The sequence below is a fragment of the Sparus aurata genome, chromosome 13, assembly GCF_900880675.1.
Source record: "Sparus aurata chromosome 13, fSpaAur1.1, whole genome shotgun sequence".
In the NCBI taxonomy this organism is placed as follows: domain Eukaryota; kingdom Metazoa; phylum Chordata; class Actinopteri; order Spariformes; family Sparidae; genus Sparus; species Sparus aurata.
Genome location: NC_044199.1, coordinates 32,263,378 through 32,290,909, shown reverse-complemented (window position 1 = coordinate 32,290,909; position 27,532 = coordinate 32,263,378). Strand labels below are relative to the sequence as shown.

Below are 27,532 nucleotides of genomic sequence, written 5' to 3'. Positions count from 1 at the left end.
AGGAGCTATGTTGTCCAGGGCTTAATGCCCTTGGTAGGGTCTCCCAAGGCAAACAGGTCCTAGGTGACGGGTCAGACTAAGATCGGTTCACAAGCCCCTAATGACAGAAAAAACATCAAGGATGTTCACGTCGCCCGGATTGGTGTCACCGGGACCCCACCCTGGAGCCAGGCCTGGGGTTAGGGCTCGCAGGCGAGCGCCTGGTGGCCGGGTCTTTGGCCCCCGCCCACGACTGCCACCCATATCCCACTGCACCGGCCCCTTCTGAACCCTCCCGCGAGTGGTGAGCCCACGGGAGGGCGGGCCCACGTAGCTTGTTCGGGCTGCGCCCGGTCGGGTCCTGTGGGCCCGCCCTCCCGTGGACTCACCACTCGCTGGAGGGTTCAGAAGGGGCCGGTGCAGTGGGATATGGGTGGCAGTCGTTACCAATCCCCGGATGGTGACTCTAGCCATGGGGACATGGAATGTCACCTCACTGGGGGGAAAGAGCCTGAGCTGGTGCATGAGGTTGAGCGGTACCGGCTAGAAATAGTCGGGCTCACCTCCACGCACAGTCTGGGCTCTGGAACCCAACTCCTTGAGAGAGGCTGGACTCTCTTCTACTCTGGAGTTGCCCACGGTGAGAGGCGGAGAGCTGGTGTGGGCTTGCTTATAGCTCCTTAGCTCAGCCGCCATGTGTTGGAGTTTTCCCCGGTGAACGAGAGGGTCGCTTCCCTGCGCCTTCGGGTCAGGGATAGGACTCTCACCGTTGTCTCGGCTTATGGGCCGAACAGCGGTGCAGAGTACCCGGCCTTCTTGGAGTCCCTGGGAGGGGTACTGGAGAGTGCTCCAACCGTGGACTCCGTCGTTCTACTGGGGGACTTCAACGCCCACGTGGGCAGCGACAGTGTTACCTGGAGGGGTGTGATTGGGAGGAACGGCCTCCCCGATCTGAACCCGAGTGGTGTTTTGTTACTGGACTTCTGTGCTAGTCACGGTTTGTCCATAACAAACACCATGTTCAAGCATAAGGGTGTCCATATGTGCACGTGGCACCAGGACACCCTAGGCCGGAGGTCAATGATCGACTTTGTGGTCGTGTCATCTGACCTCCGGCCGTATGTTTTGGACACTCGGGTGAAGAGAGGGGCTTAGCTGTCAACTGATCACCACCTGGTGGTGAGTTGGATCCGCTAGTGGGGGAGGAAGCTGGACAGACCTGGCAGACCCAAACGTATTGTGAGGGTCTGCTGGGAACATCTGGCGGAACCCATTGCCAGGGAGATCTTTAACTCCCACCTCCGGGAGAACTTTGACCAGATCCCGAGGGAGGCTGGGGACATAGAGTCCGAATGGACCATGTTCTCCACTTCCATTGTTGACGCTGCTGTCCGAAGCTGTGGCCTGGCTGGCCCGGGGGACTCCTGAGGCAGCTGACGGGTACCGGCAGGCCAAGCGTGCGGCAGCACGGGCAGTCGCAGAAGCAAAAGCTCAGGTCTGGGAAGAGTTCGGGGAGGCCATGGAGGAGGACTACCGGTCGGCCTCGATGAAATTCTGGCAAACCATCCGGCGCCTCAGGAGGGGGAAGCAGACCTCCACCAACACTGTTTATAGTGGAGGTGGGGAGCTGTTGACCTCAACTGGGGACATCGTCGGGCGGTGGAAGGAATACTTCGAGGATCTCCTCAATCCCACTGACACGCCTTCCATAGAGGAAGCAGAGGCTGGGGACTCAGAGGTTGACCCATCCATCACCCAAGCCGAAATCACTGAGGTAGTCCGGAAGCTCCTCAGTGGCAAAGCACCGGGGGTGGATGAGATCCGCCCTGAGTACCTCAAGTCTCTGGATGTTGTGGGGCTGTCTTGGCTGACACGTCTCTGCAGCATCGCGTGGCAGTCGGGGAGAAAAATTTATATTTTTGCTTTCTTCTTGCGTCTCGGGGAGTGACGTCACGTCCGCGATAAGTCACGTTTTCAGCACGAGGACACTTGCGTGTAAAACCACGCAGCGGCACAAACAACATGGAAGGAGGAGAGAGATGCGCCTTTTGTAGCTGGAAATATAGTCATTATTTTGAGTTATTAAAAAAAAAAACACACACAAATGCTTGATCAAGGGCCGGCACGACCCGGCCCGAGGATATTGACGGGAAATATTGGCCCGACCCGGCCCGCAGTCCCGGTCGGGATTGGGCAGAGTATCTTTACTCTACTTACACTCTCTGGCAGGCACGTAATGCAGGATGAGAGACCTGTTGTCGGCAGGACGGTCGCAGGCGGGCACATAATGCCGGCGGCGGAGATGAGAGTGTGCGCTGTCGGCGGGACGGGAGGATGCAAGCCGGGGACGGAGAGGGTCGGTTCGGCCCCACTGACCAGCGTCAACGGACTCTTCAGATATCCAGACTTTACCTGGTGACAGTTGCTGTAACTATCGGGGGTAAAGTGGACACTGCAGAGACGGGTGATGGTGGTGATTTTGAACTCTCCAGAATAGCTACTCTTGACAAAATCGATCTACCGTTTCCTTATGTTGTCATCCAAAGGAAACTTAAATAAGCTAACGGTGCCGTTACCCTGCACACTGTGGCATCCAGGAAAGATGCACGAGCGATGTGGAGGAGACATGACTGTAGCTGACTGGTTGACTGGTTAGCTAGCTGCAAACTATTCTAAGAGATGCTATCAAAGACTCGAGAGCGAGCGGAAAAACCACCGAAGCTAATGCGCTGAATGTATTTATACCACTTCCGCAGCAGGGCTGGGTGCAACGTGGCCATGATTTCTGACCCGCCCATTAAATCCTGAACACAGAAATTTTGAAACACAGTTTGTGAGCCTAACTCCAAAATTAGATTCTAAATGGTTGAATGGCTTTTTACATGTTTTAAGGAAATACATTTATGACCTTTTTAACGTGTTTAGAAGAAAATGACTGAATTTGCTTTACACAGACTTTAAATGTTTGTTTTTTTTCGTTCAACATTATATGTACATTAGATGTAAGTCAAATACAGTCAGTGGAATCAAATGAGCAGTGAATTCTTGTGACAACACAGGTAGAGGATAAATATAGTTATTACCGCATTGACCCGAATATAGGACGAGGTTTTTTTCGATGAAAATTATGTGAAAAAGTGGGGTCGTCTTATAATCGGGGTCTAACCGTTGACACATGCTGATAGTTGTCTGGGTCGCTACACGACCGCAACGGCAGAGGGCGCCAGCTTATTGTAGAGACGTCACTGACACTGTGGCTGGGGTTATCTGTCAATCACAGCGGAGAAGAAGTGACAGGAGATGAAAAATGGAGAGACGCTGTGATTTTTTTACGGAGCAAAGTGGATCAAAAGTGGGGCAAGTTAACAGACATCTGAGGCGGAGCTATGATGCTAATTTCAAGATAATGGTGATCAATGCAGCGGAGGCGCCAAACAACTGTCAGCCAGCCAAGAAATATGGAGTTACGGAGTGTAACGTCCGAAGATGGCGGTTCCAAAAAGACCGTCTGAAAACGCAAACAGTAAGAGAAAAGCTTATCGTGGTCCTCTAAGCGGCCGCTTCCAAGAGATTGACAGGAGGGTATGTGAGTTTGTTATTGAGAAACGAATTTTGGTTATCAGAGTCTTTTTCTGAAGATTAGTCTTGAAAAGAGGGGTCGTCTTATAATCAGGGTCGTCCTATATTTGTGTCATTACGGTACTTAATATAGTTGTGATGTCCTTTTAGGTACATGTCTAACGTTATTCCTGGAGTCCAATTCCTTGTATGTGGACACATTCGTCCATTACTGCTAAAATTAGCTCCTGAAGGGAAAACTAACTTTAATGTTGCACAGACGATGGACAGAAGCTGTTGTTTAGATACTGTATGTGTATAAGTCGGCTGTTTCTGAAAATAAATACTGTTTCCGCCCGGTCTCGAACCGGGGACCTTTCGCGTGTTAGGCGAACGTGATAACCACTACACTACGGAAACTGTATGAGATGCATTCATGCGCAACAACGAATCGGAAATGTCAATTGAGTGTAAAGCATTTTGTACAGTGCAACAGGAAATTTAGCATCGGACTCTGCACTTGGTTACAGCATATACAGTTTCCGTAGTGTAGTGGTTATCACGTGCATCTAACACACGAAGGCTCCCCGCTTCGAGTTATATTTCTTCTGTCATTTACATTTTTGTTTTTTCTGTTGTTTTTTAAAATTTATTTCAGACTTGTTTAATTTAAACGTCTGTTTCGCAAGCTACATTTAATTTAACTTAACAGATTTGTATCAGAGAGATAAGATAATAGAAAATGGGCATATGATTGAACAGATGTGCTCAGCTAGTTGTTACCCTACTGCAGTGGTTCTCAATTATTCTTTGTCATGCCCCTCCTAGAGGACAGAAATGTTTTCGCACCCCTGCGAATTGAAATACTATTGAGAACCTGATAATATTTATTTATTTATCTGTATAAACCACTGAATGAGTTGCAGCATTCTGCATACAATCACCTGATTATCAAAATGGTTTCATGCTGTCCTGCCAGAGTTTTCAGGCATAAAAAGCAAACAGGTCTTTCCTCATTTCCGACCATGTTCACGGTAAACCCAAGGTCTATGTAGGGATCGTCATATTTCCTGCTGCATAGTTCCCGGCCGAGGGATTAGCAGAAGAGCTTGTGTTTGTCTCTTTTTAGAGGTGTCAACACGGAGTGTTTTATTTTGAAAAGTAACCGGATGTTATATTGTTATTTCAGCGCAAAATTCAGCTGAATTGCTGCATCGTGCTCCAGCATCCGCGAGATTATTTGAAGTCCTGCGTATCTGTGCCGGAGGGCTCCGGACTGCCGGAGCTGGACGGAGCAGACACACAGCACAGCGGACCTGGTGGGGATTAACATATAGACTAAAGTGAAAGTGAAAATGATCAGCTCCGCTGGCGTGACGGAAACGTAATGCAGCGGAGAAGTATCCAGTGGAAATAGACCTTCGCGCCCTGCCCTGCCCTACTGTAACTAATGCTACCTAAACTTACAGCAAACCAAGTCATTGCAACAACGTAACCTGAGCTGCTCATATACACAGAGAAACATTATGTTTGAAAAGTTTGATGACAGGATGTGAAAAATGTGTGCAGAACATTAAAACAAACTTGCACTTTAATGTTAGTGGAGTTGTTAAGCTCAATAATCTCGCATTTTGTGAAAGAAGCATGAAACTTTCAGGGTTTGTTCTTGATGACCTAAGCTTTAATTTAAGATGTGGAGGCATTCTCAATTTGACCCCTGAGGTCAGCTGGAGGTCATTGACCATATGCCATTTTCATGCACAAAATTGTAAATGTGTGTATCTTAGGCTCTAAATGTGATAGAAATGTAAACCAAATATGTATTTCCAGGCTTCTGGGCATGAGGAGCTCTCTTATGCCCTTGATAGCACTCTAAGGGGTCAACATCATTAAGTGCAGTGAAGGTTACTAGGAATGTGAGTGGCTTAAGGTGAGACACTACAGGGAATGTCGAAAAGCTGAGCGCAGGTGGCGAAAAACAAATCTCCATGTTCATTTTGACATTTATAAAGAGAGACTTTACATTTTTAATTTAGAATTAAAAAAGTCAAGGCAGTCCTTCTTCTCAGACATTATCACCAAGAACAAAAATAATGCTCGTGCCCGGTTTGCTACTGTCGACAGGTTAACAAACCCTCCTGTGCCAGTAGCAGCTGAACATCTGTCTACCAGGGCCTGTAATGAATTTGCATCATTCTTCACTGCCAAAATTCAGAACATTAGACAAGCGGTCAGTGCCACTCTACCAGGTACTGGAGGTGTGTTGTCGTTTTGTCCACCTAAACCCAACTCTAATACCCTGACACAATTTGATCCAATTAATGACAAAAACCTTCAAGACATTATACAGCATTTGAAGTCTTCCTCCTGCAGCCTGGATATTTTACCAGCGGGGTTCTTCAAAAACGTTTCAGACTGCATGATTCCAGACCTGCTACAGATTGTTAACACGTCTCTTCTCTCAGGTGTCTTCCCCCAAGCCATTAAGACAGCAGTCATTAAACCACTCCTGAAGAAGAGAACTCTAGACACATCAGTAATGAATAACTATAGGCCCATTTCAAACCTCCCAATTTTAAGTAAAATAATTGAAAAAGCTGTCTTTCAACAGCTGAACAATTACTTAATAATAAATGGCTGTTTTGATGTTTTCCAATCAGGATTTCGACCACATCACAGCACTGAGACGGCCCTCGTTAAGGTCTTCAACGACATTCATTCAAACAAACACAGACAGTGGAAAAATCTCAGTCTTAGTATTACTGGATCTCAGTGCTGCGTTTGACACAGTCGACCATAATATACTACTGGACCGACTGGAAAACTGGGTTGGACTCTCTGGTACAACACTAAAGTGGTTTAAATCTTATCTAAATGAGAGAGATTACTTTGTGTCTATTGGTGACTACACATCTGAATGGATGAAAATGACAAGCGGAGTACCCCAGGGCTCCATTCTGGGGCCTCTACTATTCAACATTTACATGCTCCCTCTAGCTCAAATAATGGAAAACAATGAAATTTGCTACCATAGTTATGCAGATGACACACAAATTTACATAACCATATCACCAGGGGACTATAATCCCATACATACCCTGAGTAGATGCATTGAACAAATCAATGATTGGATGTGTCAGAATTTTCTTCAGTTAAACAAAGATAAGACTGAAATAATTGTTTTTGGATCCAAGGAAGAACGACTTAAAGTCTCTGCTCAGCTTCAGTCTGTAATGTTGAAAACTACAGACCAAGCCAGAAACCTCGGTGTGACTATGGACTCAGACATCAATTTCAGCAGCTATATTAAGACAGCTACAAAGTCAGCCTACTATCACCTTAAGAATATATCCAGGATAAGAGGGCTTATGTCTCGGCAGGATTTGGAGAAACTTGTTCACGCATTTATCTTTAGCAGACTCGATTACTGTAATGGTGTCCTTACAGGACTCCCTAAAAACTCCATCAGACAGTTGCAGCTGATTCAGAACGCTGCTGCTCGAGTCCTAACAAGAACCAAAAAAGTAGATCACATCACTCCAGTTCTTAGATCTTTACACTGGCTTCCTGTCTATCAAAGAATAGATTTCAAAGTCCTGTTGTTGGTTTATAAAGCATTGAATGGTTTCGGGCCAAAATACATTTCTGATCTGCTGCCGCGTTATGATCCATCCAGACCTCTGAGATCGTCAGGTACCGGTCTACTTTCAGTCCCCAGAGTCAGAAGTAAACATGGAGAAGCAGCTTTCAGTTACTATGCGCCACATATTTGGAACAAACTCCCTGAAAATTGCAGGTCTGCTCCAACACTCACCTCTTTTAAATCAAGACTTAAAACATTTCTTTTTGCCACTGCTTTTAACTGAAGCAATTCAAGTCTTTGAACTGCATTATTACTCTGACTCTACAGTCTTGTTTCTTTTAAAGCTTCTCTATTTTAGCCTACTTGTTTTGATGTTTGTCTCTTAATGTTTTTACTGGTCTTGAAATGCTATTTATATTTATTTTTATTATTATTATTATTATTATTATTTATTTATTATTATTATTTTTAATGCAATTTTTAATGTCTTTTAAATGAAATGTTTATGTCTTTTAATGTAATTTGTGTGTGCCTGTAAAGCACTTTGAGTTGCCTTGTGTCTGAATTGTGCTATACAAATAAACTTGCCTTGCCTTGCCTTACAGGTGAATAGGGTAAAAAAATTAAATAACAGATATCATCATGAAACTTTCTCAGTTGATTATTCATGTTAAGCTTAGAAATAAATGTATTGCAAGTTTTTTGTATTTCAATGTTTAAAGATGCAAATGAAGCCTTATCTCATTAAAAATGTGCCAATTTGCATATATTTTAAAAAACAAAATCAGATTGTGTGATAAAGCCAGGCTCAAAATATTTTTTTCATTTTGTTGTCATATTAGATGGGAGACTAATAACAGAGGGGTTTATGGACATCTACTTCTGTTATCCTGTAAATCAAAATATACTGTCAATAGCCAGAGTTTTTTAGAAATAATCGTTTTCCCTGATAAAGTCGGGGTTTTCATGTAAATGTGAGGCCAAACCATGTGGAAATATCTGCGTTTTCCCTTTGTGTAAAAGGGATCTTATTTTCCCACAGTTCTGGGGTATAGGGTGGGGCTAGGGGTGTGGTTTCAGAAGTTCCGGCACTTGACACACTGCTCACACATAGCTAACACACCAGGGAAGAAAGGTTAGCAAATGTATTTTAAATGGGCTTCAAGAAAAGATTCAATGGCACAATTATACTACTGAGGCTGCTGTTTACAGGCTACAACACACACCTCACACTCGAGCCCTAACACACACGTAACATACATACTGTGGGAAAATAATATCCCGTTTACACGAAGGGAAAATGCAGATATTACTACGTGGTTTGGCTTCTCATTTACATGAAAACCCTGTTTTTATCATGGAAAACGATTATTTCTAAAAACTTTGGCTAGTGACGGTATTTACAGGATAACAGAAGTAGATGTCCATAAACCCCTCTGTTATTTTTTTCCCATCTAATATGACAACAAAATGAAAAAAATATTTTTTGCCTAGCTTTATCACACGATCTGATTTCGTTTTTAAAATGTATGCAAATTAGCGCATTTTTAACGAGATAAGACCTCATTTGCATATTTAAACATTAAAATACAAAAAACTCGCAGTACATTTTTTTCTAAGCTTAACATGAGTAATCAACTGAGAAAGTTTCATGGTGATATCTATTATTTAATTTTTTTTACCCCATTATAGTGTCTCGCCTTAAGCCACTCACATTCCTAGTAACCTTCACTGCACTTAATGATGTTGACCCCTTAGAGTGCTATCAATGGCATAAATTAGTTCCTCATGCCCAGAAGCTTAGAAATACATATTTGGTTTACATTTCTATCACATTTAGATCCTAAAATACACACATTTACAATTTTGTGCATGAAAATGACATATTACAGAGGTCAATGACCTCCAGCTGACCTCAGGGGTCAAATTGAGAATGCCTCCACATCATAAATTAAAGCTTAGGTCATCAAGAACAAACCCTGAAAGTTTCATGCTTCTTTCACAAAAAGCAAGATTGACCATATTTTAAGAGCTTAACAGCCCCACTATGTTGTTTATGCAGCTAAATCAAGTCTTTTTTCCTGTATCCAAAATGGGGAAACAGCGCCCCCAATTCCCTGCTTGTGGCTGAAGATATATTACATCCGTAGTGATAAGAACTACCATAGACAATGAATGGGGAAAGTTAAGGGACGCTTAAGTTCTGGAAGCTCACTAGTTTTGGTGCGGTTTCATGTTCGAATCCAGACGGAGGCAGACTATTTTGGTTATGGAGGACGTCACTCTCAACAAATAAGTATATGAATGACCTACGAAAATAAACAATAAACCAATATTTATGTTCCAGAAACAGCAAAGTTACATGCATACATCCCCTTAAAAACATCTTTGTTACCCTTCTGTTGTCTTTGGGTCAAAAATGACCATAAACTGTGTTTAACAGCAGAGAAAAGCCCTTAAATATTGTTTTGTTTTTTCCGTTCAACATTATGTACATTAGATGTAAGTCAAATACAGTCTGTGGAATCAAATGAGCAGTGAATTCCTGTGACAACACAGGTAGAGGATAAATATTCTTATTACTTACTATAGTTGTGATGTCCTTTTAGGTGCATGTCTAACGTTATTCCTGGAGTCAAATTCCTTGTATGTGGACACATACGTCCATTACTGCTAACATTAGCTCCTCAAGCTCCATCTAACTTTAATGTTGCACAGACGATGGACAGAAGCAGTTGTTTAGATACTGTATGTATATAAGTCAGATGTTTGTGAAAATAAAGACTGTTTCCGCCCGGTCTCGAACCGGGGACCTTTCGCGTGTTAGGCGAACGTGATAACCACTACACTACGGAAACTGTACGAGAGGCGTTCATGCGCAACTACGAATCCGAAATATCAGTTAAGTGTAAAGCATTTCGTACAGTGCGACAGGACATTTACCATTGGTCTCTGCGGTTGGTTACAACATGTACAGTTTCCGTAGTGTAGTGGTTCTCACGTTCGCCTAACACGCGAAAGGACCCCGGTTCGAGACCGGGCGGAAACAATCTTTATTTTCACAAACAGCCGAGTTATAATCATCCAGTATTGAAACAACAGCTTCGGTACACTTTTTGAACAGACCGCGTGAACTGCTCCTTGTTGGTTTTCTTAAAAAGCGGAATTTCCAATGCGTACCTGAAAGCGTCCCTCGGGGGGCGTTTACCTGTGTTGAGGTGCTGCAACCTCTCATGAGGAGAAACAGTCCTGAAGCTTCATGACCGCCAACCTCTTCATCCAGGTGACCGGTTCATGGTCCTGTTGTTGACGACGTTATTTTAGTGTAGTATGAACTTTGTCCCTCGTGCTAAATGCTCCTGTCCGTCATCTGTGCTACGTTAAAGTTAGTTTTCCTCTGAGGAGCTAATGTTAGCAGAAATGGACAAATGTGTCTTCATAGAAGGAATTTGACTCCAGGAATAACGTTTGACATGCACCTATAAGGACATCAAAACTAAATTAAGTGAAGATTTTCATAATGGTAAGATATTGTATAAATGTACAAGTGTACCTGAGTGTGTGGTATATTTATCCTCTACCTGTGCTGTTCACGAAGTCACTGCTCATTTGATTCCACTGACTGTATTTGACTGACATCTAGTGGTGAACGTTGTGTACTACATCACTTCACATCACATGAACTTTAATGGTCCATGATGCAAAGTGAATCACTGAACCCTGATTTCTTTGTTATTTTCCTCTTTTTAGACGCTTTAAAGTTAGATTTTATTTCAGTATTTAAATCTCAGTTAAATATTCAGGCCCTTCACATACAAACTCATGTGGTTCTGCTTATATATAAAATTTAAAAAATTGTTTTTTGAAAAATGTTGATTGAAGTTAAAGCTTTTTCAGAAGCATGTGGCTGCACAACATTTGTTTTGTTAAAAAAGAAGCTAACAGAGGCTAAAATGATGCTTTGGAGTTTTAAACTGTTTTCATAATGTTCTCCATAATGTCAGTATAACTTCTTCCTGTTAGGAAGTAGATACTAAGACTGTAAACTTTACTGAGCTTCCTGCATGTGTCTGTCACAATGTGTGTAGCAGTGCTGTGCCACTGAAAGTTGATATCCTGTATCCATGGAGATTTGTTGTCTTACTAATAATAACTAATGATGTACTAATACTCTTATCACCATGGGAGGGGACAAATATGCTTTTCTATGCCAGTGTTTATTGTTATTGCAACAATCCAAATTCAAAACAAATGACGTCGTCCAGTATGAAGGACATCAATATCAACAAATTAGTATTAAAATGATGAGGTTTAAGGGAAGCCAGAGACTTAGATAAGTGCATGCAGAACATTAAAACAAACCTGTACTTTAATGTTGTTTATGCAGCTAAATCAAGTCATCTTACTTGAACCTAAAATGGGGAAACAGCGCCCCCAATTTCCCGCTTGTGGCCAAAAATATATTACATCCGTAGTGATAAGAGCTACCATAGAGAATGAATGGGGAAAGTTAAGGGACGTTTTAGTTCTGGAAGCTCACTAGTTTTGGCCCGGTTTCATGTTCGAATCCAGACGGAGGCAGACTATTCTGGTTATGGAGGATGTCACTGTCAACAAATAGATGTACTGCATGCTTAAAAATATGCTAAAAACATAACATGGCAAACTCAAGTCCACATACTTACATATAGTATTCTATTTCAACTATTTCCTTTGGGGTTAATAAAGTTCAATCTTATCTTTTATAGTAATAATGAAAAATTAAATTGCACTGTGATATTAACAGTTATTCATGTTAACATTAATTGCTGTTCATAATGGCTACAGACAGCCAATGCAGGGTAAACTGTAGTTCTCACTTTTTGTATTTATATTATTTTATGTACAATATATACTCATGTGTATGTATTGTTGGTTTTTTTCTGTTTTGTTTTTTTTAATTTAGTTCAGACTTGTTTAATTTAAACGTCTGTTTCGCAAGCTACATTTAATCTAACTAAACAGACTTGTACCAGAGAGATAAGATAATAGAAAATGGGTATACTCTTCCAGATGTGCTCAGCTAGTTGTTACCCTACTGTAACGAATTCTACCTGAACTTACAACAAACCAAGTCATTACAACAACGTAACCTGAGCCGCCCATATACTCTGAGAAACAATATGTTTAAGTAAGATGACAGGATGTGAAAAATGTGAGCAGAACATTAAAACAAACTTGTACTTTAATGTTGTTTATGCAGCTAAATCAAGTCTTTTTACTTTTATCCAAACTGGGGAAACAGCGCCCCCAATTTCCCGCTTGTGGCCAAAACTATATTACATCCGTAGTGATAAGAGCTACCATAGAGAATGAATGGGGAAAGTTAAGGGACGTTTTAGTTCTGGAAGCTCACTAGTTTTGGCCCGGTTTCATGTTCGAATCCAGACGGAGGCAGACTATTCTGGTTATGGAGGACGTCACTCTCAACAAATAAGTATATAAATTGTGTAAAGAAAATGAACAACACTGCACCGCGAGCTGAGTAAAAGGGAAGCAGCGCATCGAAGTGTAAATAACTCTGTGGACTTACTTCATCTTGTCTTGCCGTATGTTCTTATTCTGTCATCGTAACAACATAATTTTTATCTATAAGTGAGCGGGTGTGACAAACACACATATTTCAGCTATGTCGTCATCACGTAATTTCAGCCACTCCTCGTTAGTATAGTGGACAGTATCTCCGCCTGTCACGCGGAAGACCGGGGTTCGATTCCCCGACGGGGAGGCAAATTTATTGTTTTTTCTTCCCGTAGCTGTGTTTTGTTGTAATGTCTAGGGGACCAAACAATGAAGAATCTATACATGCATGTAAAAATAAATTTATAAATGAATACAGGAATAAAGAACTATATATGTAGAATAAGTTAATTATTGCAAGATTAAAAGCTGCAATAAATACAATAATGAAAAAAGGAATAGATGAATAAATGCTGAAATAGATACAGAAATGAATAAATGAATCATTGCTGAACTAACAGTTGGTAATCAAACAGGGCATACATTAATTAATGTATACGATGTATTTTTAAATTTCTACATTTGCTTTCACCTTATTTTTTCTGTATTTTTGTCTGTATATTAATGAGGTGGCAGGTCCTAACCTCAGTCTAATGTACGATTGGTTACAGGAGGGTGATCCACTCACAGTATTTAAGGTGGTTGGCCAAACCCCACAGCAGCTCTGCCAGCAGCCTCCCCCACGCCTACAGGATGAGCATCACAACCCACGAGACATGACTCGTTTCAGTCAGAATTTGAGCCATTCGGTCCAGTAAAATGGCAAAGTCTAGAAGAGAAGCGTGTCCTCCATAAATTACAACATGTAATGTGTTACTGGTACATAAACAGAGAATAAATAAATAAATGTTATTCAGTTATGTATGCCCTGTTTGATTCCCAACTTTTATTTATGCATTTATTTCTGTATTTATGTCAGCAAGTATTTATTTATGAATTTATTTATTTATTTATGTTTGTATTTATTTATTCCTGTATTCATTTATACACTTCATTTTTTTAATTCATTTATACTCAAGTCATTTTTCGTCCTCCATAGAATGATTGATTAGATTTGATTAGATTCGATTCAATTCGATTACATAGGCTTTAATTATCCCACAACGGGGAAATTCCCTTGTTACAACAGCTCAAGTATTATTAAAGTATTATACAAATATATGTAAGTTAAATAGTAAATAAATAGAAGGGAAAAAATGTTAATATTTACAAAAAACAAACAAAGTGATTTGAAAGCTGTAGTTCAGTTAGTGCTTGAGTGAAACAGCCTGATGGCTGCGGGGATGAATGATGACGTCAGATTTTCATCAGTACGTCTGTAATATTCTTTATCTTTATCGAAATATGTTCTTTTACTTTCTGAATAAAACATACACATAACTGTATCGTACTTTGCCCGTGAAGGCAACACTAACAGCAAACATTAACCGACAGTCCCTGAATGCAGCGTGACAGACGCGCCTTACGTAGAAGTCACGTGATTACGTGAACAGAAACAAACATGGCGCCGCGAAAGTGAAGAAAACTCTGCTGCGAGTGTTTCTAACATGGATATTGTTTGTTTTTGTGTGGTTTTAAGCAGCTGTGGAACATATAAACACACAAACATTTAATCTGCTGTTCAAAGTTACGGATAAGTGAGCAGAAAACCGAAAATACGAACTTTATGTGGAGTTTTTAGTGTCTCGTGTGTTCAGTTTGTTTCCATATCAACCGACGTCCTGGCGCTGTGGAAGCTAACTGACAGAAGATAACTGCTGTGAGTGACTCTTTGATTATGAGCGGGATCGATCCGGGTGTGATTAGTCTTCATTAAGTCGTTTAAATCTCGCCACTCGGCTCTTTTATTGATTTGAAACAGAGATTAGTTAGTTTGGAGGCCGAGTTTGTGCCACCCCGTCGCACCGACCCACCGGACAGATGAGAGGAAGAAGAAGACACTCACCGGATAAATCAGGTGAGGAGAGCTGAGGATGCTGCTCTGACACGATCGCTTCTTCAGTTTAACAGTTTAAGTTTTATTCATATATATTTCAGCTGTGATTCGGCGGTTCTGTCTGGTAGAACAGCTGACTGGAAGTCCACTGCACACATGATTTAATGGGTCATCGAGATGTAAATAAACGGGCTGATGCATCACAGGTCCAGTAAAGCAAAGCAGGCAGCTACGTGTTAGAGAAGCTGTTGTTTTTTAAACGCTGTGCCTGAATCTGCTGTGTTTATTTCGTTTTTTGCAGCAGTTAACACCAAGTGTCAGCTTTATATTTGCTTTGTCTGAGAACGTATACATTTACCAGAGTTCTGTTCTCAAAAATCCCTTTTTTAAATGTGAACTTGGGAAATTTAGTTTGTTTTGATTAAAAAAGATTCACTTGATGAATCTTCGTTTTGGACTTTCAATAGACCGATTATCAGGCCAATGTTCATGATATATCTGATTATTGGTATCGTTGATTCATTTTCTGTCATATGTTAGATAAAGTAGACAGTAGTACACCCAATGTGTAACAGCGGTCACATGAATTAATAGCTTGTTTGTCAAACCACATAAAAAGGAAACTATGATTATCCTCCCCAGTTTATCACTGTAAACACAACTAGCAGTGTTTGCTGTATTTATGTAGTTTTTCTTATCCGTCAGGGTGTCGTAGCATTTCACGTAGTCGTCCCCTCTAAAGGTGTTTTTTTAGATTTTCCCTGGTGCAGATTTATATATTCAGATGAGAATAAAAGACTGACTCTTCACACCTCATAATTGTGCACATTTGTGACACCTCTGCTGTGAAAACATCCTCCTACGAGAAACACTGAAACTAATTTTAAAATGTGCCACTTTGGCTCACACATTGTCCCGCCCACAACAATATCTGCTTTGTAACACATCACAATTAATAACCTTGAAAAACTAGTTAATCAGAATCTGCAGAGAAACTAAATATATAAAATAGATAAACTGGAGAGGAAGTGTAAAGTCCCTGAAGACTGTACTTCAGAACAGAACTTGAGTAAATTGTAATGACGTTTATTTTATAACTGGTCGTTCAAAATTCCAACACAAAGAGTTTAATTTTACTGGAAATCAGCATCGGTCCCTAATATCAGTTTTCTGTCTTCCTAATAATCCAAATCAGTCCTCAGAAGACCCTAAACACTCAGCGGTTATTTTGGACTTTGTTTTTGTTTTTTTCTGAGTAGGTCAGTCATTTATTTTTGTATTATACGAGACATTTATCAGTGAAAAACAGATGTTATCCTAAATGTCATTTTCTGAAAACGTAGATGTCTTTAAAAGTTCAGAGAACTGATAGAAAAGTTATGAAACATTCCAGGTGACAGTGAAGACAGTGTGACTTTTTTCGGAGACATTTATTATCCACTGAAGAAGAAATGATGTGGACACGGGCTGTATAGCTCTTTGAGGATTAATACTTTTAAGATAACAAACAGCAAGAATTCGATTGTTGAGATGCTGGATTGAACATTTTTGGATCAGGTTTTGACATGTAAATATCTTTTTCTGTCTCTGCTGGTAAAAGTTTCTCAGGATCAGACCAGGATGGCTCTGAGAAAGCAAATAATGAAAGACGCCGGTGACGTCCCGTCTGGGAGCCACCAGATTGACGACGACACTGAGGAGGACGAAGCTCTGGAAGACGATAATGTAAAGAAATGTGAACATTAGCCAGAATCAGCTGACATACATGCAGGTTCATATATTTAAACTCAGGCGTTGGAGTCCAGCAGCTGCAGCTCAGCGATCAGGCAGTGTTTTCATTTTACATTCACACTTTTGATGACGATCTTCAGATACGAAGTCCCACAAGGCCTCTGAGAGATGAAAGCACTGAAACTCGGTTTGTTTGTTCTTCCAGGACGAGTTCTCATCGTCTCTTCTGTCGCCGTCATCATCGAGAGGAACGCGCAGGAGACCGAAGGAAAACAAATCCAAAGGTACCAAACACAACACGAAGGCGACCGAAATAATAACAACATCTTTAAGTTTAAGGTTTTTATTTTACAGTCTTTGTCAAATAATCATATCTTTAAAGTCACTGTATAAGTCAGGTTTAAAGTGAATGTAAGAGGCAGGATTTTTGAGAGCCTGCTATAGTTATATTTATATTTATAACAACCCTGACCTTTGACTTAGTTACTCTGTTGTGTTCAGAGATGACAGAGGAGGAGATGATGGACTTGGCGCTGCGGCTCAGCGAACAGGAAGCCAGTATCACCGCACTCAGGCTGCAGAAAGAGGAAGAGGCCATGATGAAAGCCATTCATGAGAGTGTGAGTACAGAGTCAGTGGCCTCAGAACGACAGAAAGTTCAACGTTGCTGTTGATATAACACACAGAACAATTTACAGGAAGATTTTTCTGATCCGTCTCTTTTAGACAGAAACTCTCATGTTCTGTGAGGTAGAATTACTGTGATTCTGACACAGATTTCATCAATCTGGTTCCAGGAGTTCAGAATTTATCAGAGTTTATATCTAGTTAATGAATTCAGGAGCCGTCTGTGGTTTCTCTCTCCTAGATGACACAGCCGTGTCCGCCCTCTCAGAGTCAGAGCCTGCTGTCTGATCCTGAGGTGTCACTCAGGATCGGCTCACGACGGAAACTCTTGTACTCAAACGGGCAGCCGGCGTCTGAGGACGGCTGCACAGCGGAGACGGATCTGAACCGAGGTGAGTCCGTTCTGATGCACGATATCCTGCAGTCACTTTGGCTTCAGCGGACTCAGCTGAAGGTAAATGAATCAAAGGTAAATGTTAGCTTGCTAGACATTAAACATGCTCTGTATTCCCAGGAGCAAAACGAAGTGGAGATGGAGTCTGTAACTGGAATAAAAAGCGGAAAAGGAAAGAAGGAAGTCCTCTGCTGGAGATGCCGGACTTGTCCCAGACTCAGAAAATCAACTCTCAGGCTTCAACCTGCAGCTCAGAGGTCCTGGAGCTGCATCTGGACTCGCAGCAGGTTCGTCCTAATCTGACGATTTGTTTTATTTTAGTTCTTCAGTTTGTTGGTTTTCCTGCCTCCAATCCCAAACCCAAATGTATTCAGTTTACAGCTTCAATTATTGATTATTTCCCTCTATCAATTAATCTGTTGATGTTAAAGTTTGTGATAAACACTTTCCCAGAGTCAGAGGTGACGTCTTTGAAATGTATTATTTCTGACTGAAGGATTTTCTCTCTTCAGTCAGTATTTGAGTGAAACAACGTGTGTCTGTGGTGGTGATGAACAGCTCCACATCAATGATCTTGTGTGTATTTGTCATAATTCAGAGCACTGACTCAACCCAGATCGACGACTGTCACCCCCATAAATCTCCCGTCTTCCCCTTGACTGGCTTCAGAGCCGAGGTCCACGTCCCCCGGCTGACTCAGGACCTGCTGCAGAACTGCAGAACCTCAGGGTTTGTGTTGTGCTCTCCGGACAGCTCGACTTCGCCTCCAAAGTCTTCGTCTGCCCAATCCAAGAGCCCAACGTTTCCCAAAAGCCCTGAGCGCTCCGAAAACCTCATGACAGTTCCTAAAAGTCCTGTCTTCTCAGAGACTGATCAGGACGACGGTGCAGAGACGCAACTGAGTCCTGAGTATTTTAAGAGTCCAGTATTTGGCAGCAATACTCAGAATAAGAAGTCTTCAAGTGCCTCCAAACCACAAGTCAGCGACTGTAACTCAGGGTTCATGTTCTCATCTCAGGAGAGTTTAACCTCCTCTGTGAGGTCCACGTCCTGCCGGCCTAAGAGCCCGGTGTTCCCAAGAAGCCCCGACGTACCCCCAGAAAGACCAGCAGCAAGCAGGAGTCCTGTATTCTCAGAGACTGATGGGGGGCAGACCGAGCAGAGTCACGGCCACTGTTCAAGTCCCGTGTTCGGCAGGAGTGGAAGACGACAGAAGATTCGTCTGGATGAGCCGAAACTCTCTGCGAATCCTCCAGCTGCAGAGCTCAGAGGGTCAGTCTGTGGAGGAACTTCAGCCGCTGCAGGGCGTCTGAGACAGGTGAGTTCAGGTGTCTGTACACTTCAACGTGCTTGTTTTCAGCAGCATCTGAAACTACTCGGTTTTATTAAACCGTAGTGACAGATGCTTCAGTCTTATGAGCAGCACAGTGACATCTGGTAGTTTGTAGAACTCACAGCAACGTCTCCCTGATTTTGATAGTTTTAATCTCATACTGTTACATACCTGCTTGTTATCATTGAATCAGTAATATTCTTTTTTTTAGAAGTTCTGCAGTAATACAGATGTTGTTGTGCAGCATGTTAGAAGTCAAATAATTCATTAATGCATCGTCCAAAAGACCTGGAAAAAGAAACGAAGCTCATCTGCGTCTCCAGAAGCCTCGAAATCCTGAACTGTGTTTACACCCGTCGCGTGTCGTTGAGGTCGTGCGTCCAGACAGAAGCTCCGACGCTTTTAGCTGAACAGCTACAGTGTTTAAAAGGATGTAAATGACAACGTTTCAGATGAATCTTGTCAGATTTCTTGCTGATTTTTCTGTTTTTCTGCTTTTGAATAACAGGACGCAGAGACTGATCACAACCAGCGTGTCGGGCTGAACGAGTCCTGTAAGTCAGGTACTGTAGAACTTCTCTCACTCCTTGTTCCTCTCGTCAGGGGTCACATGATGAGACTCACATTACTGATCTACCGGTGTGATCGGAGCCTGTTGGTCACCGGGTCTCTGGGTGTTTCCGGGTTTCAGATGATGTCGAGGAGGAGCTGAAGGAAGAATCCAAAGACAGAGAGTCAGCCGAGACGGAGCTGACCGGTGATATGACGCTACTGTTGTCTGACGAGGACGACGTCACGCCGGTGGGGTCGCCCAGCCCGGTCTTCCCAGAGGAGAGACCTGTTCTCCATGTGACTGCAGCGTCTCCAGGAACAAGCGGGTCGACCTGCAGGTACAGAAAACACAGACGACCTCATGAGATCAGAGTTTCTGTGTCACGTATCAGGTGACGGGGGAATTTTAGTAATCAAACACAGTCAGGTTTGGCTTCTTCCTCCTCGTGTTTGTTCCTGATAGATGATTCTTTGTTCGCTGTAACTCTCTGTGTGTCTCGTTCAGACCGTCTACATCCGCCACAGAGCGAGAGCAGCGGCCAATCAGCAGTCAGCGAGCAGTCAGCAGCGCGTCAGCTCCGCCTGCGCAGCCTGCAGGCGGGTCGACGGTCCACTACTACTGGGGGGTTCCCTTCTGTCCACGAGGTCTGGACCCCGACAGCTACACAAAGGTAACGACAAAGTGTCCAGCAGAAAGTGTAAGACATTTGGTTTTCACTTTCCCGTCTGATTACGTGTCCTCCTGTCCACCTGCGTCCCGCCTCTCAGGTGATCCTGGCTCAGATGGACGTGTACGAGAAGAGTCTGAAGCAGGCTCAGAGGTGTCTGCTGAGGAAGGCTGAGTGGGGGGAGGCCGTCCTGCCGCAGCCGGAGGTAAGATGACGACTTTCCCCACAGGAGCTGAGTTTTTAACTTGTCTATTTATGGAATTTCATCATGTGCATCCTCCATTTTTCTCCCAGAGATCGCCGTCTCCTGAGCCGCATGCTGAATCACCTCAGGAGATGTTTCCTCGAAGGTAAAACCTGCATGAACTCTTCCAGCTCGTCGTTTATAACTTATGAATGTGTTGTTGGCATCATGATGACTTTTGTGGTCAGAAGATAAAACAGAAACATAAAGTGAGACGATCGGGGGAATCGTCTGTACAACGTGACCTCCCTGACAAAAGTAAATAGACGGATAAAAGGCTGAGATGATGCCGAGGCTGCATTTTATTTAGCGTTTAAACTTCTTCACTGTCTTGTCCGTGCTGATAAAGACCGTTTGTTCTTTTTCATACATTTCCAGACGCGGCTTCAGACTGAGGAGTAAGAAACTGTGTGATGCAGCTGAGACTCCTCCCGCGGAGGCCGAGGAGGCAACAGAGGAAGAAGAAGGAACCAGCAAGGGGGATAAAGACAAGCAGGAAATGGAGAAGAAAGAAGAAGAGAAGAAGAATGAAGGAGGACAGGTGGACTCTGATGACTGTGAGGTTTGTCCAGGTACTGAAGCTCCACCTTTTCTTTCACCAAGATGTTTCTAACTACAGGAGGAAGTCGTCAGAGTGGTTTCAGAACTCAAACTTTAAGATATTCGAATCCAAAGAGAGTTTTGTTTTATCTCAGTGACGTCCAGTAAACTGTCCTCTTCTGTGATCCTTCCTCCCTGAACAATAAAACACTTTCATGAAAGATAAACTGACGTATATAAACTGCTGACAGTCGATGTGTCTCAACAGAGACGCAGCTGAGCGACAACGATGACGACAGGACACAAGATTTGATGATCGCCGCCGTCGCTGGAACGGAGGTGAGTTCATGTGTTCAATTAAAAAGATGCGCTGATGATTTAATCTGCAGTCAGTTTCCAAGAGATCAGGAAATTCAAGAGTTTGTATAACAGCTGGATGACAGTTAGTGAGCGTTACATCCTGTTTGCAGCATCTGGGAACTGTTTCCACACTTGGTGTCCCTGCCTTGTGTAGACTTTACAGTGTGTGTCCTCAGTCTGTACTCTGAAGTATCTTACAGCGTCTCCTTTGTAGTGTCGACTTGTTTTATTTAACTTACCCTAGTGTATATTTTTTTATATCCGTCTGTAGCCTGTACTTCTCAGTGTCTGCTTGACAGTTTGCATACTCACTGTGTGCTTTAGTGTTTGTATGTAGTGTGTACTTTGTGTTTATTCTGAGTGTGTACTTTAAAGAGGGTTTTCTTTAGATTTCTTAGTCGGTGTGTGCTTCATAGTGTCGACTGTATACTTCCCATGATTTCTGTGTTTTAAGGTTCATAGTTTGTCCTTAGTAGTGTCGATACTTTACAATGTTCATGACTTTGTTTCTTTGATCAGTGGTTCCCAGATTTGACACTGACAGTGGAGATCATGTAGAAAACACAGCAGTCTAACAAAACGTGAACGGGTTTGACAACATTTGTCACCTCTCGTCTCCACAGCTCACACAGAAAAGCCCGGAGCCGCCCGAGGTCGAGATGATTCTCCAGGACGACTCTCCAGCCGTGCAGGAGCTGCAGGATGAGGAGATGGAGGTGGAGGTGGAGGTGGAGGGTGAGACTGCACGCTCAGCAAGCAGAACAGGAAACAGTATGTTTATGGTTGAAACAGATTTATTAAAACCCTCTGAGGCCAAAACACAGGAACTACTCATGTGATCAATATTGAGCTGATATTTAAAATGTGGTGCCATAGAAGATTATAATTAAAATCGCATGTACTTTTTCATGTTTCCAGCTCCAGCGGACACAAAGACGAAGGGAAACGTTCCTGTTAGAAGCAGCGACGTCGGAGGTAATGTTAGAAAAGAGGTGGAGGAGCAGATGGAGGACGGGGGGGATCCAGACGTGGAGGAGATAAAAGATCGAGGGCTTCAGAGGTCGACGTCTCCTGAACTGGAACCAGCCGGCGCCCCTCGGGGCCCTGAGACCAGCGTGGACTGTCCCATCTGTCAGGGATCCTTCCCCGTGACGGAGATCGAGATGCACGCCGCGTACTGTGACGGAGACGTGGACGAGAGGAGGCCCGAGGCCGACTGTTTCCAAGGTGACACAAACCGATCTGTAACACCTGTAACTGCACCTGAAGATCACCTCAGTGTCGATTAATCTGTGAATTATTCTTTGATTAAAGTTTTACCTTAGACAATGTTTAAGAAATGTGTTCGATGTTGTGACACGCTGCGTTGATTCCTCCACTTCTTTAGTGACATCAAAGCCTCGCAGGAAGAGAACGAGGAGAGCTGATCTGACCGCTGAGGAGACTAACGACACTGTCAGGTGAGTCGGTATGACCTCCGGTCATGTTACACAGGAACCGCTCTGTGTTTTCAGACAGATTTAAAGTTCATCTTCGGTTTTATTCTCCGAAAGGAAACCAGAGAAATGTTTCATCTGTCAGAAAGCGGTTCCTCTGAGAGACTTCAGCCGACACACTGAGCTCTGCATCCAGCAGCAGAGGACAAAGACTGCAGCGGTGAGCCTCGATTAACACTGAGATAACTGTTTAACTGGAGCTCAGAAATAGTCTTGGAAACACAAAAACATTCACTGATTACTTCTTAGATGTTGTGCTTTTGATTGAGGATGAAGAGTAACTTCTTTTTCATATTTTTGACGTTCCAGAAGGGAAATCTGCTGTCGGCTCTGGAGAAAACAGACGGAAGAGACTCAGGTGAAGTTTTTAAAAGTGTAACAAGAGTGATGTGAGCTAAATGCTAACACGATCAAGCTAATGTACTCACAGTGACATCACTCATATACTCGTGATGAACAGATATAATGATTATTATTATAATCAGCAACAAACACATAATAAAGCAGAAGCTGATGGGAGATCACATCAGTGTTGGAGGAACTTGGTGATGATTTAAAGTGCCGGACAGATTAAGGGCGTTTTCACACCTATAGTTCGTTTGCTCTGGTCTGAATGAGGGACCAACTTGTTACAATGTTGCATGTTGCCTTGAGTTTGGTTTGTGTTCACACAGCAGCAATTACAGGTGGACCAAAATGTGTGATGCGCGAGGAAACTGCTCTCTAATTGGTCTAAATTTCGAAAACGAGGCAGCAATTCAGCTGAATTCAGCACCGAGCAGACAGGAAGTCAAGCACTGAAACAACAACAATTTGACATCCGGTTACTTTTCAAAATAAAACACTCCGTGTTTACACCAGCACACAAATCTCAAAAAAGAGACAAACACAAGCTCTTCTGCTGATCCTTCGGTCGGGAACACTTCGTGTTGTTGTTTTTATGACACAGACCTATAACTGCGGTCGCGAGTGATCATGTGATTATCGCGGGAACTCCTCGTCCTCGCGACGCCAGCTGCCTACCGTACTGCACCGACTGTGTCCGACTCAAAACGCAACCGGGCATTACCGGACGGCGGAGCAAAACACCTGATCGGGCCGTAACGCAGCAGACACGTATCCAGTGGAAATTCGGGGTTAAGCACTGATGCTTCCTGCAGTTGGGTCGGATCGAGTTTGGATCATGTTCTCACCACAAACGAACTGTACCAGAGTTTGTTTGGAACCGGACCGAGACCACCTCTTCAACAAGGTCTCGGTCCAATTGTTTTGGTCCGCACCCGAATGCGATTGATGTGTTCACACCTTCCCAAACGAAGTGCACCAAGGCGGTAAACGCTCCAGGGTTCGATTCAACCAAACTAAACAAGGCAGGTGTGAAAACGCCCTAAAAGTCTGACCTCACGATGGCGCCAGAGGGAAAGTTACATCAGTACTCAGCTGCCTGAAACGACAACGACGCTACAGCAGATTAACTGAAACTGTCCTGATAATTGATTTGTTTCAATCATTCTTTAAACTGAACTTTAGCCTTTTTGTTTCATGTTTTTCTTATATTCAACTCAGCAGCAAGCTTTCAGTCGATCTTGAGTGGATTCATATTTCCCTGACGTGTTGTGGTTCTGTGTTCACAGAGGCCGGGCCGTCTGGATCCAAACCTCCGCCAAGGTGACATCTCACTTTTCATTTGATTTGAGTCTCACAGTGGAAATCTGAACGCCTCGTTGTGAAGATGCATCCTGAAGTCGTCCTCATTCATGACGACTTCATCGATGAAATTATAAATGATCAGAGTTCTGTCAGAACATCGTGTCATTAAAAGTTTAAGTAAAAGTTTTATTATGGACTAAATGAATAAATTATTATCAGACAAAGAGAAGCAAACAAAAGGCGGTCACACAGTTTAGTGAAGCCAGCAGTGTTTTAATTGTCTCAGCACTATATTAATCAATCAATCAATCAACTTTGATTAGCTGAAAACATCAGCAGAACGATTATTTTCATCCACCAGTAAAAACGTTTAACTCGTGTGTTTGTGTCGTTGTTTCAGTGATGTCATCGATCTGCGGGATGATGATGATGATGATGAAGAGGAGGAAGGCGGAGTTTCAGCGTTCAGGGTCAGTAACTCTCCAATCAGAGCCTTCACTCCGATCTCAGAGGCCGCCGGCTGCCTTATCGACTTCAAGAAACAGCATCGGACCAAGAAGCTGAGCCAAAGACGAAGATGAGGACGAGCTCCTGAAGACCGGGATCACTGGAAACCAGAGCCTTAAGTAGAACCGACCCACGAGGCACCGGGTCGACATCCCGACCAGAACGGAATAGTGTTGAACTCCTTGGTGTCAGATTTTTTGGGGGGTATTTATGCAGGTGAATGAATGCAGAGAGCGCCGGAATGTATTCAAATCAAACCTGGTCGTGACTCATTTTGTGCCACTAAGTATTTCCTGTATGGACGTTTTGTTTGTGTCGACGGTGATTCAGACGACTACCTCTACGTGTGGAAACATTTCCTCTGGGTTCATGTCCGCGTTAAATATCATATAATATCATCCTGCGGTCTCTCTGTCACTCACCGCCGACACTTTTAGCATTTGTTGGTTTGTTGGTTTGTTGGTTCTAGCGCCTCCTTTGAACAAAAGTGGTACGACACCAGCCGGTGTCGTACCACTTTTGTTCAAAGGAGGCGCTAGAACCAACAAACACTGAAAGTTCCTCGTGAACTTTGAGATCAGCGCTAACACAACGTGCTCGCTTGCTAACTGTGACCATGTGTAGGTGCTAACATGTAGCGTGCTAACATTGTTAAACGTCAGCGTCACTGAACTCTGTTGCCACGCTAACACTGCACATGTTCACAGGATAATGTTAGCACTTCAGCTAATATGTAGCACATTACAGATATTACAAGCTAAGTGTTTCTCTCATTGATGGACCGAGCCAATCAAAGCAGACGGAACAGGTGACCCGGCAGCGCTGCCAGTTCTTCGGCGTCGGTTCGGTGTGTCCGGGCCTCAACGTGCAAAATGTTAAATGTAAACATCAAATGTCTGAGATCAACATAACATGTTTACTGTCGCAGTGTTAGCATGCTAACATTCCAGCATTAGTATTCAGCTCGAAACACAGCTAACGCCTCGGACAGATCAGCGTCTGAAATGTCCTAAACTGGCCACCGTATTAAGAGTAAACCTGCTGATCGAGGCGACGTTGTGGCCTTTCTTCTGGTGCCAATCCAGGACAAGTTAAATCAAAGTCTCTAAACTTTCCACGTATTCATCAGTTTTTAGTTTCCGGTGTGTGATGAGGTGCGAGTGAAAAAGTCCCTGCATGATTTAAATCAACCGCAATCAGAGACAGACGGAGACGCCGGCAGCTTTTCTTTAAAGAGCATCTAAAACTGTAATTAAATGTCTGATGTGATCAGAAACAAATGTAAAATCTTAAATCATTCATAGTTTCTTTTGACCACGCGAGCAAAACAACAAGAAAACTCCTCTTCTCGACTCTTCTGACCTCCGACCTGAGTCGTCGTTCTTGCTCACATCAGATGAAACCTTCCTGTCGGCACGTTGGAGGAAGTACGATGCAAATCAAGCCTGAAAACTCTGAATTAACCCTTTAAGAGGATAAACTGGCAGCATCCTGAGCTTCACGCAGGTTGTGGACACGTGAAGGTGTTTTCCCTGTTTGTGTTTCTTCTGTTGTTCGACCTGAATCAGCACTAAAGAGATGAATTTGCTCACCGATGTCACAGAACAGAAGTAAAGTTACTGTAACTGAAGTTCTCCTGTCGTCTTCTTCACTTCTCTCAGCGACCAACAGCTTCTGTGTTCGTCTGCTTCACTCTGAGGCAACAAGCAGACTGTTGTTTCATCACAGTCGCTGTCACAATGTTCAGCTGCACCGACGATGAAACTGTTTCAACTGTGTGACAAACAAAATACCCACAAAGTCGTACTCGAGTAAAAGTATTCAAGCTGAGTATCAAAAGTGAGAGTACAAGTAAATTATACAGATGTTTATCTGATTCAGCTTTGTTCTCTAAATATAATAAAATAATAAAGTTTTGTAAATTAATATATAAAGTGTTTTACTTTGGCTCCCTGCAAAGTAACTAGTAACTATATTATCAAACATGTAGTTGAGTACAATATCAAGTACCTCAAGTTGTCTCTGAGGTTCTTTACTCGAGTATTTCCATTTTCTGCTACTTGATTCTTCCACTCCACCACATTTCAAATCATATGTTTTACTTCATGTATGTGATTACTTTAGTAATTAGTTACTTTGTAGATTACATGCTGCATCAAAGCCAAAGTAACACGCTTAAAAGTAATGAATTACAAATACACAAAAACAATGATTTCTAACCTGATGCTTTAGAATTTACTTAAATGTTGTACTTTTGATACTTAAGTACATTACATTAGATACTTTTACTCGAGTACTTTTCATGTGAGTGACTTTAACTTTTACTGACGTCACATTCTAACACGATGTCTCTGCTCTTACTCAGGTGAGACTTCTGGGTACTTTTAGCAACTCTTATAGAAACTGACGTGAGAATAAAATACTCCTCAGATGTCTACTTGAGTAAATGTACTTCGTTACATTCCTCTACTATCATACGCTGTACTTGTTTTAGAATAAATCAACAACTCGCAGCAGTAGATTCATGATGATGATATTTTGGGGTGGCTGCGCTTCTTGTGCGTCTTTACGCGCAGCCGCTTCGCACCAGACGCGCTCTCCAGCAGCTTCCCGCGAACCCAATCAGGACCAGATCAGGACCAGATCCCGCTGTGCTCTCGGTGAAGCTCGTCTGCGGTTCTGGTTGCGGGTTTTCTGTTTGGATTCGTGCCGCTCCCGCCCCGCTGCGCGTCTGTGCGCTCAGGAAACAAACCAGCTGCGTCTCGTCGTGTTGCGACATTAACGTGTTCAGATGATCAGTGGGTGTAAACATTGT

General features: G+C 43.0%; 1 protein-coding gene and 4 non-coding genes across 8 annotated transcripts; 3 read left to right on the top strand and 2 right to left on the bottom strand.

The window, feature by feature from the left end:
• Window positions 1–3,884: 3,884 nt before the first annotated feature.
• On the bottom strand, window positions 3,885–3,957 carry trnav-aac (transfer RNA valine (anticodon AAC)). The gene has a single exon. It is a non-coding gene; the product is annotated as a tRNA-Val (tRNA).
• Window positions 3,958–9,905: 5,948 nt separating this feature from the next.
• On the bottom strand, window positions 9,906–9,978 carry trnav-aac (transfer RNA valine (anticodon AAC)). Its single transcript has one exon. It is a non-coding gene; the product is annotated as a tRNA-Val (tRNA).
• A 118-nt stretch (window positions 9,979–10,096) lies between these two features.
• Window positions 10,097–10,169, top strand: trnav-aac (transfer RNA valine (anticodon AAC)). The gene has a single exon. It is a non-coding gene; the product is annotated as a tRNA-Val (tRNA).
• A 2,646-nt stretch (window positions 10,170–12,815) lies between these two features.
• Window positions 12,816–12,887, top strand: trnad-guc (transfer RNA aspartic acid (anticodon GUC)). Its single transcript has one exon. It is a non-coding gene; the product is annotated as a tRNA-Asp (tRNA).
• A 1,265-nt stretch (window positions 12,888–14,152) lies between these two features.
• Window positions 14,153–26,347, top strand: uimc1 (ubiquitin interaction motif containing 1). 4 transcript variants are annotated; one of them, XM_030438487.1, is made up of 22 exons: window positions 14,153–14,438; window positions 14,541–14,636; window positions 16,216–16,340; window positions 16,552–16,630; window positions 16,848–16,966; window positions 17,215–17,365; window positions 17,488–17,654; window positions 17,966–18,685; window positions 19,209–19,263; window positions 19,392–19,590; window positions 19,758–19,923; window positions 20,021–20,125; window positions 20,215–20,270; window positions 20,543–20,736; window positions 20,973–21,043; window positions 21,688–21,835; window positions 21,983–22,291; window positions 22,452–22,524; window positions 22,618–22,720; window positions 22,870–22,918; window positions 24,195–24,228; window positions 24,611–26,347. In XM_030438487.1, exons 2-22 carry the CDS (start codon window positions 14,600–14,602, stop codon window positions 24,789–24,791), a joined length of 3,141 nt encoding a protein of 1,046 aa, XP_030294347.1. In that variant the 5' UTR covers window positions 14,153–14,438; window positions 14,541–14,599; the 3' UTR covers window positions 24,792–26,347. The 4 variants fall into 4 exon arrangements, with proteins under 4 accessions (XP_030294347.1, XP_030294348.1, XP_030294349.1 ...); XM_030438488.1 differs by having other exon boundaries at window positions 14,153–14,636; window positions 19,209–19,254; XM_030438489.1 differs by having other exon boundaries at window positions 14,153–14,636; window positions 21,688–21,799.
• Window positions 26,348–27,532: the final 1,185 nt, after the last annotated feature.

Coding starts and splice junctions, on each gene's coding strand:
- uimc1 (XM_030438487.1), top strand. CDS start 14,600: ATGAGAGGAAGAAGAAGACACTCACCGGATAAATCAG. Junction 19,924..20,020: donor ACCCCGACAGCTACACAAAG/GTAACGACAAAG, acceptor CCCGCCTCTCAG/GTGATCCTGGCTCAGATGGA. Junction 22,525..22,617: donor GAGACTAACGACACTGTCAG/GTGAGTCGGTAT, acceptor ATTCTCCGAAAG/GAAACCAGAGAAATGTTTCA.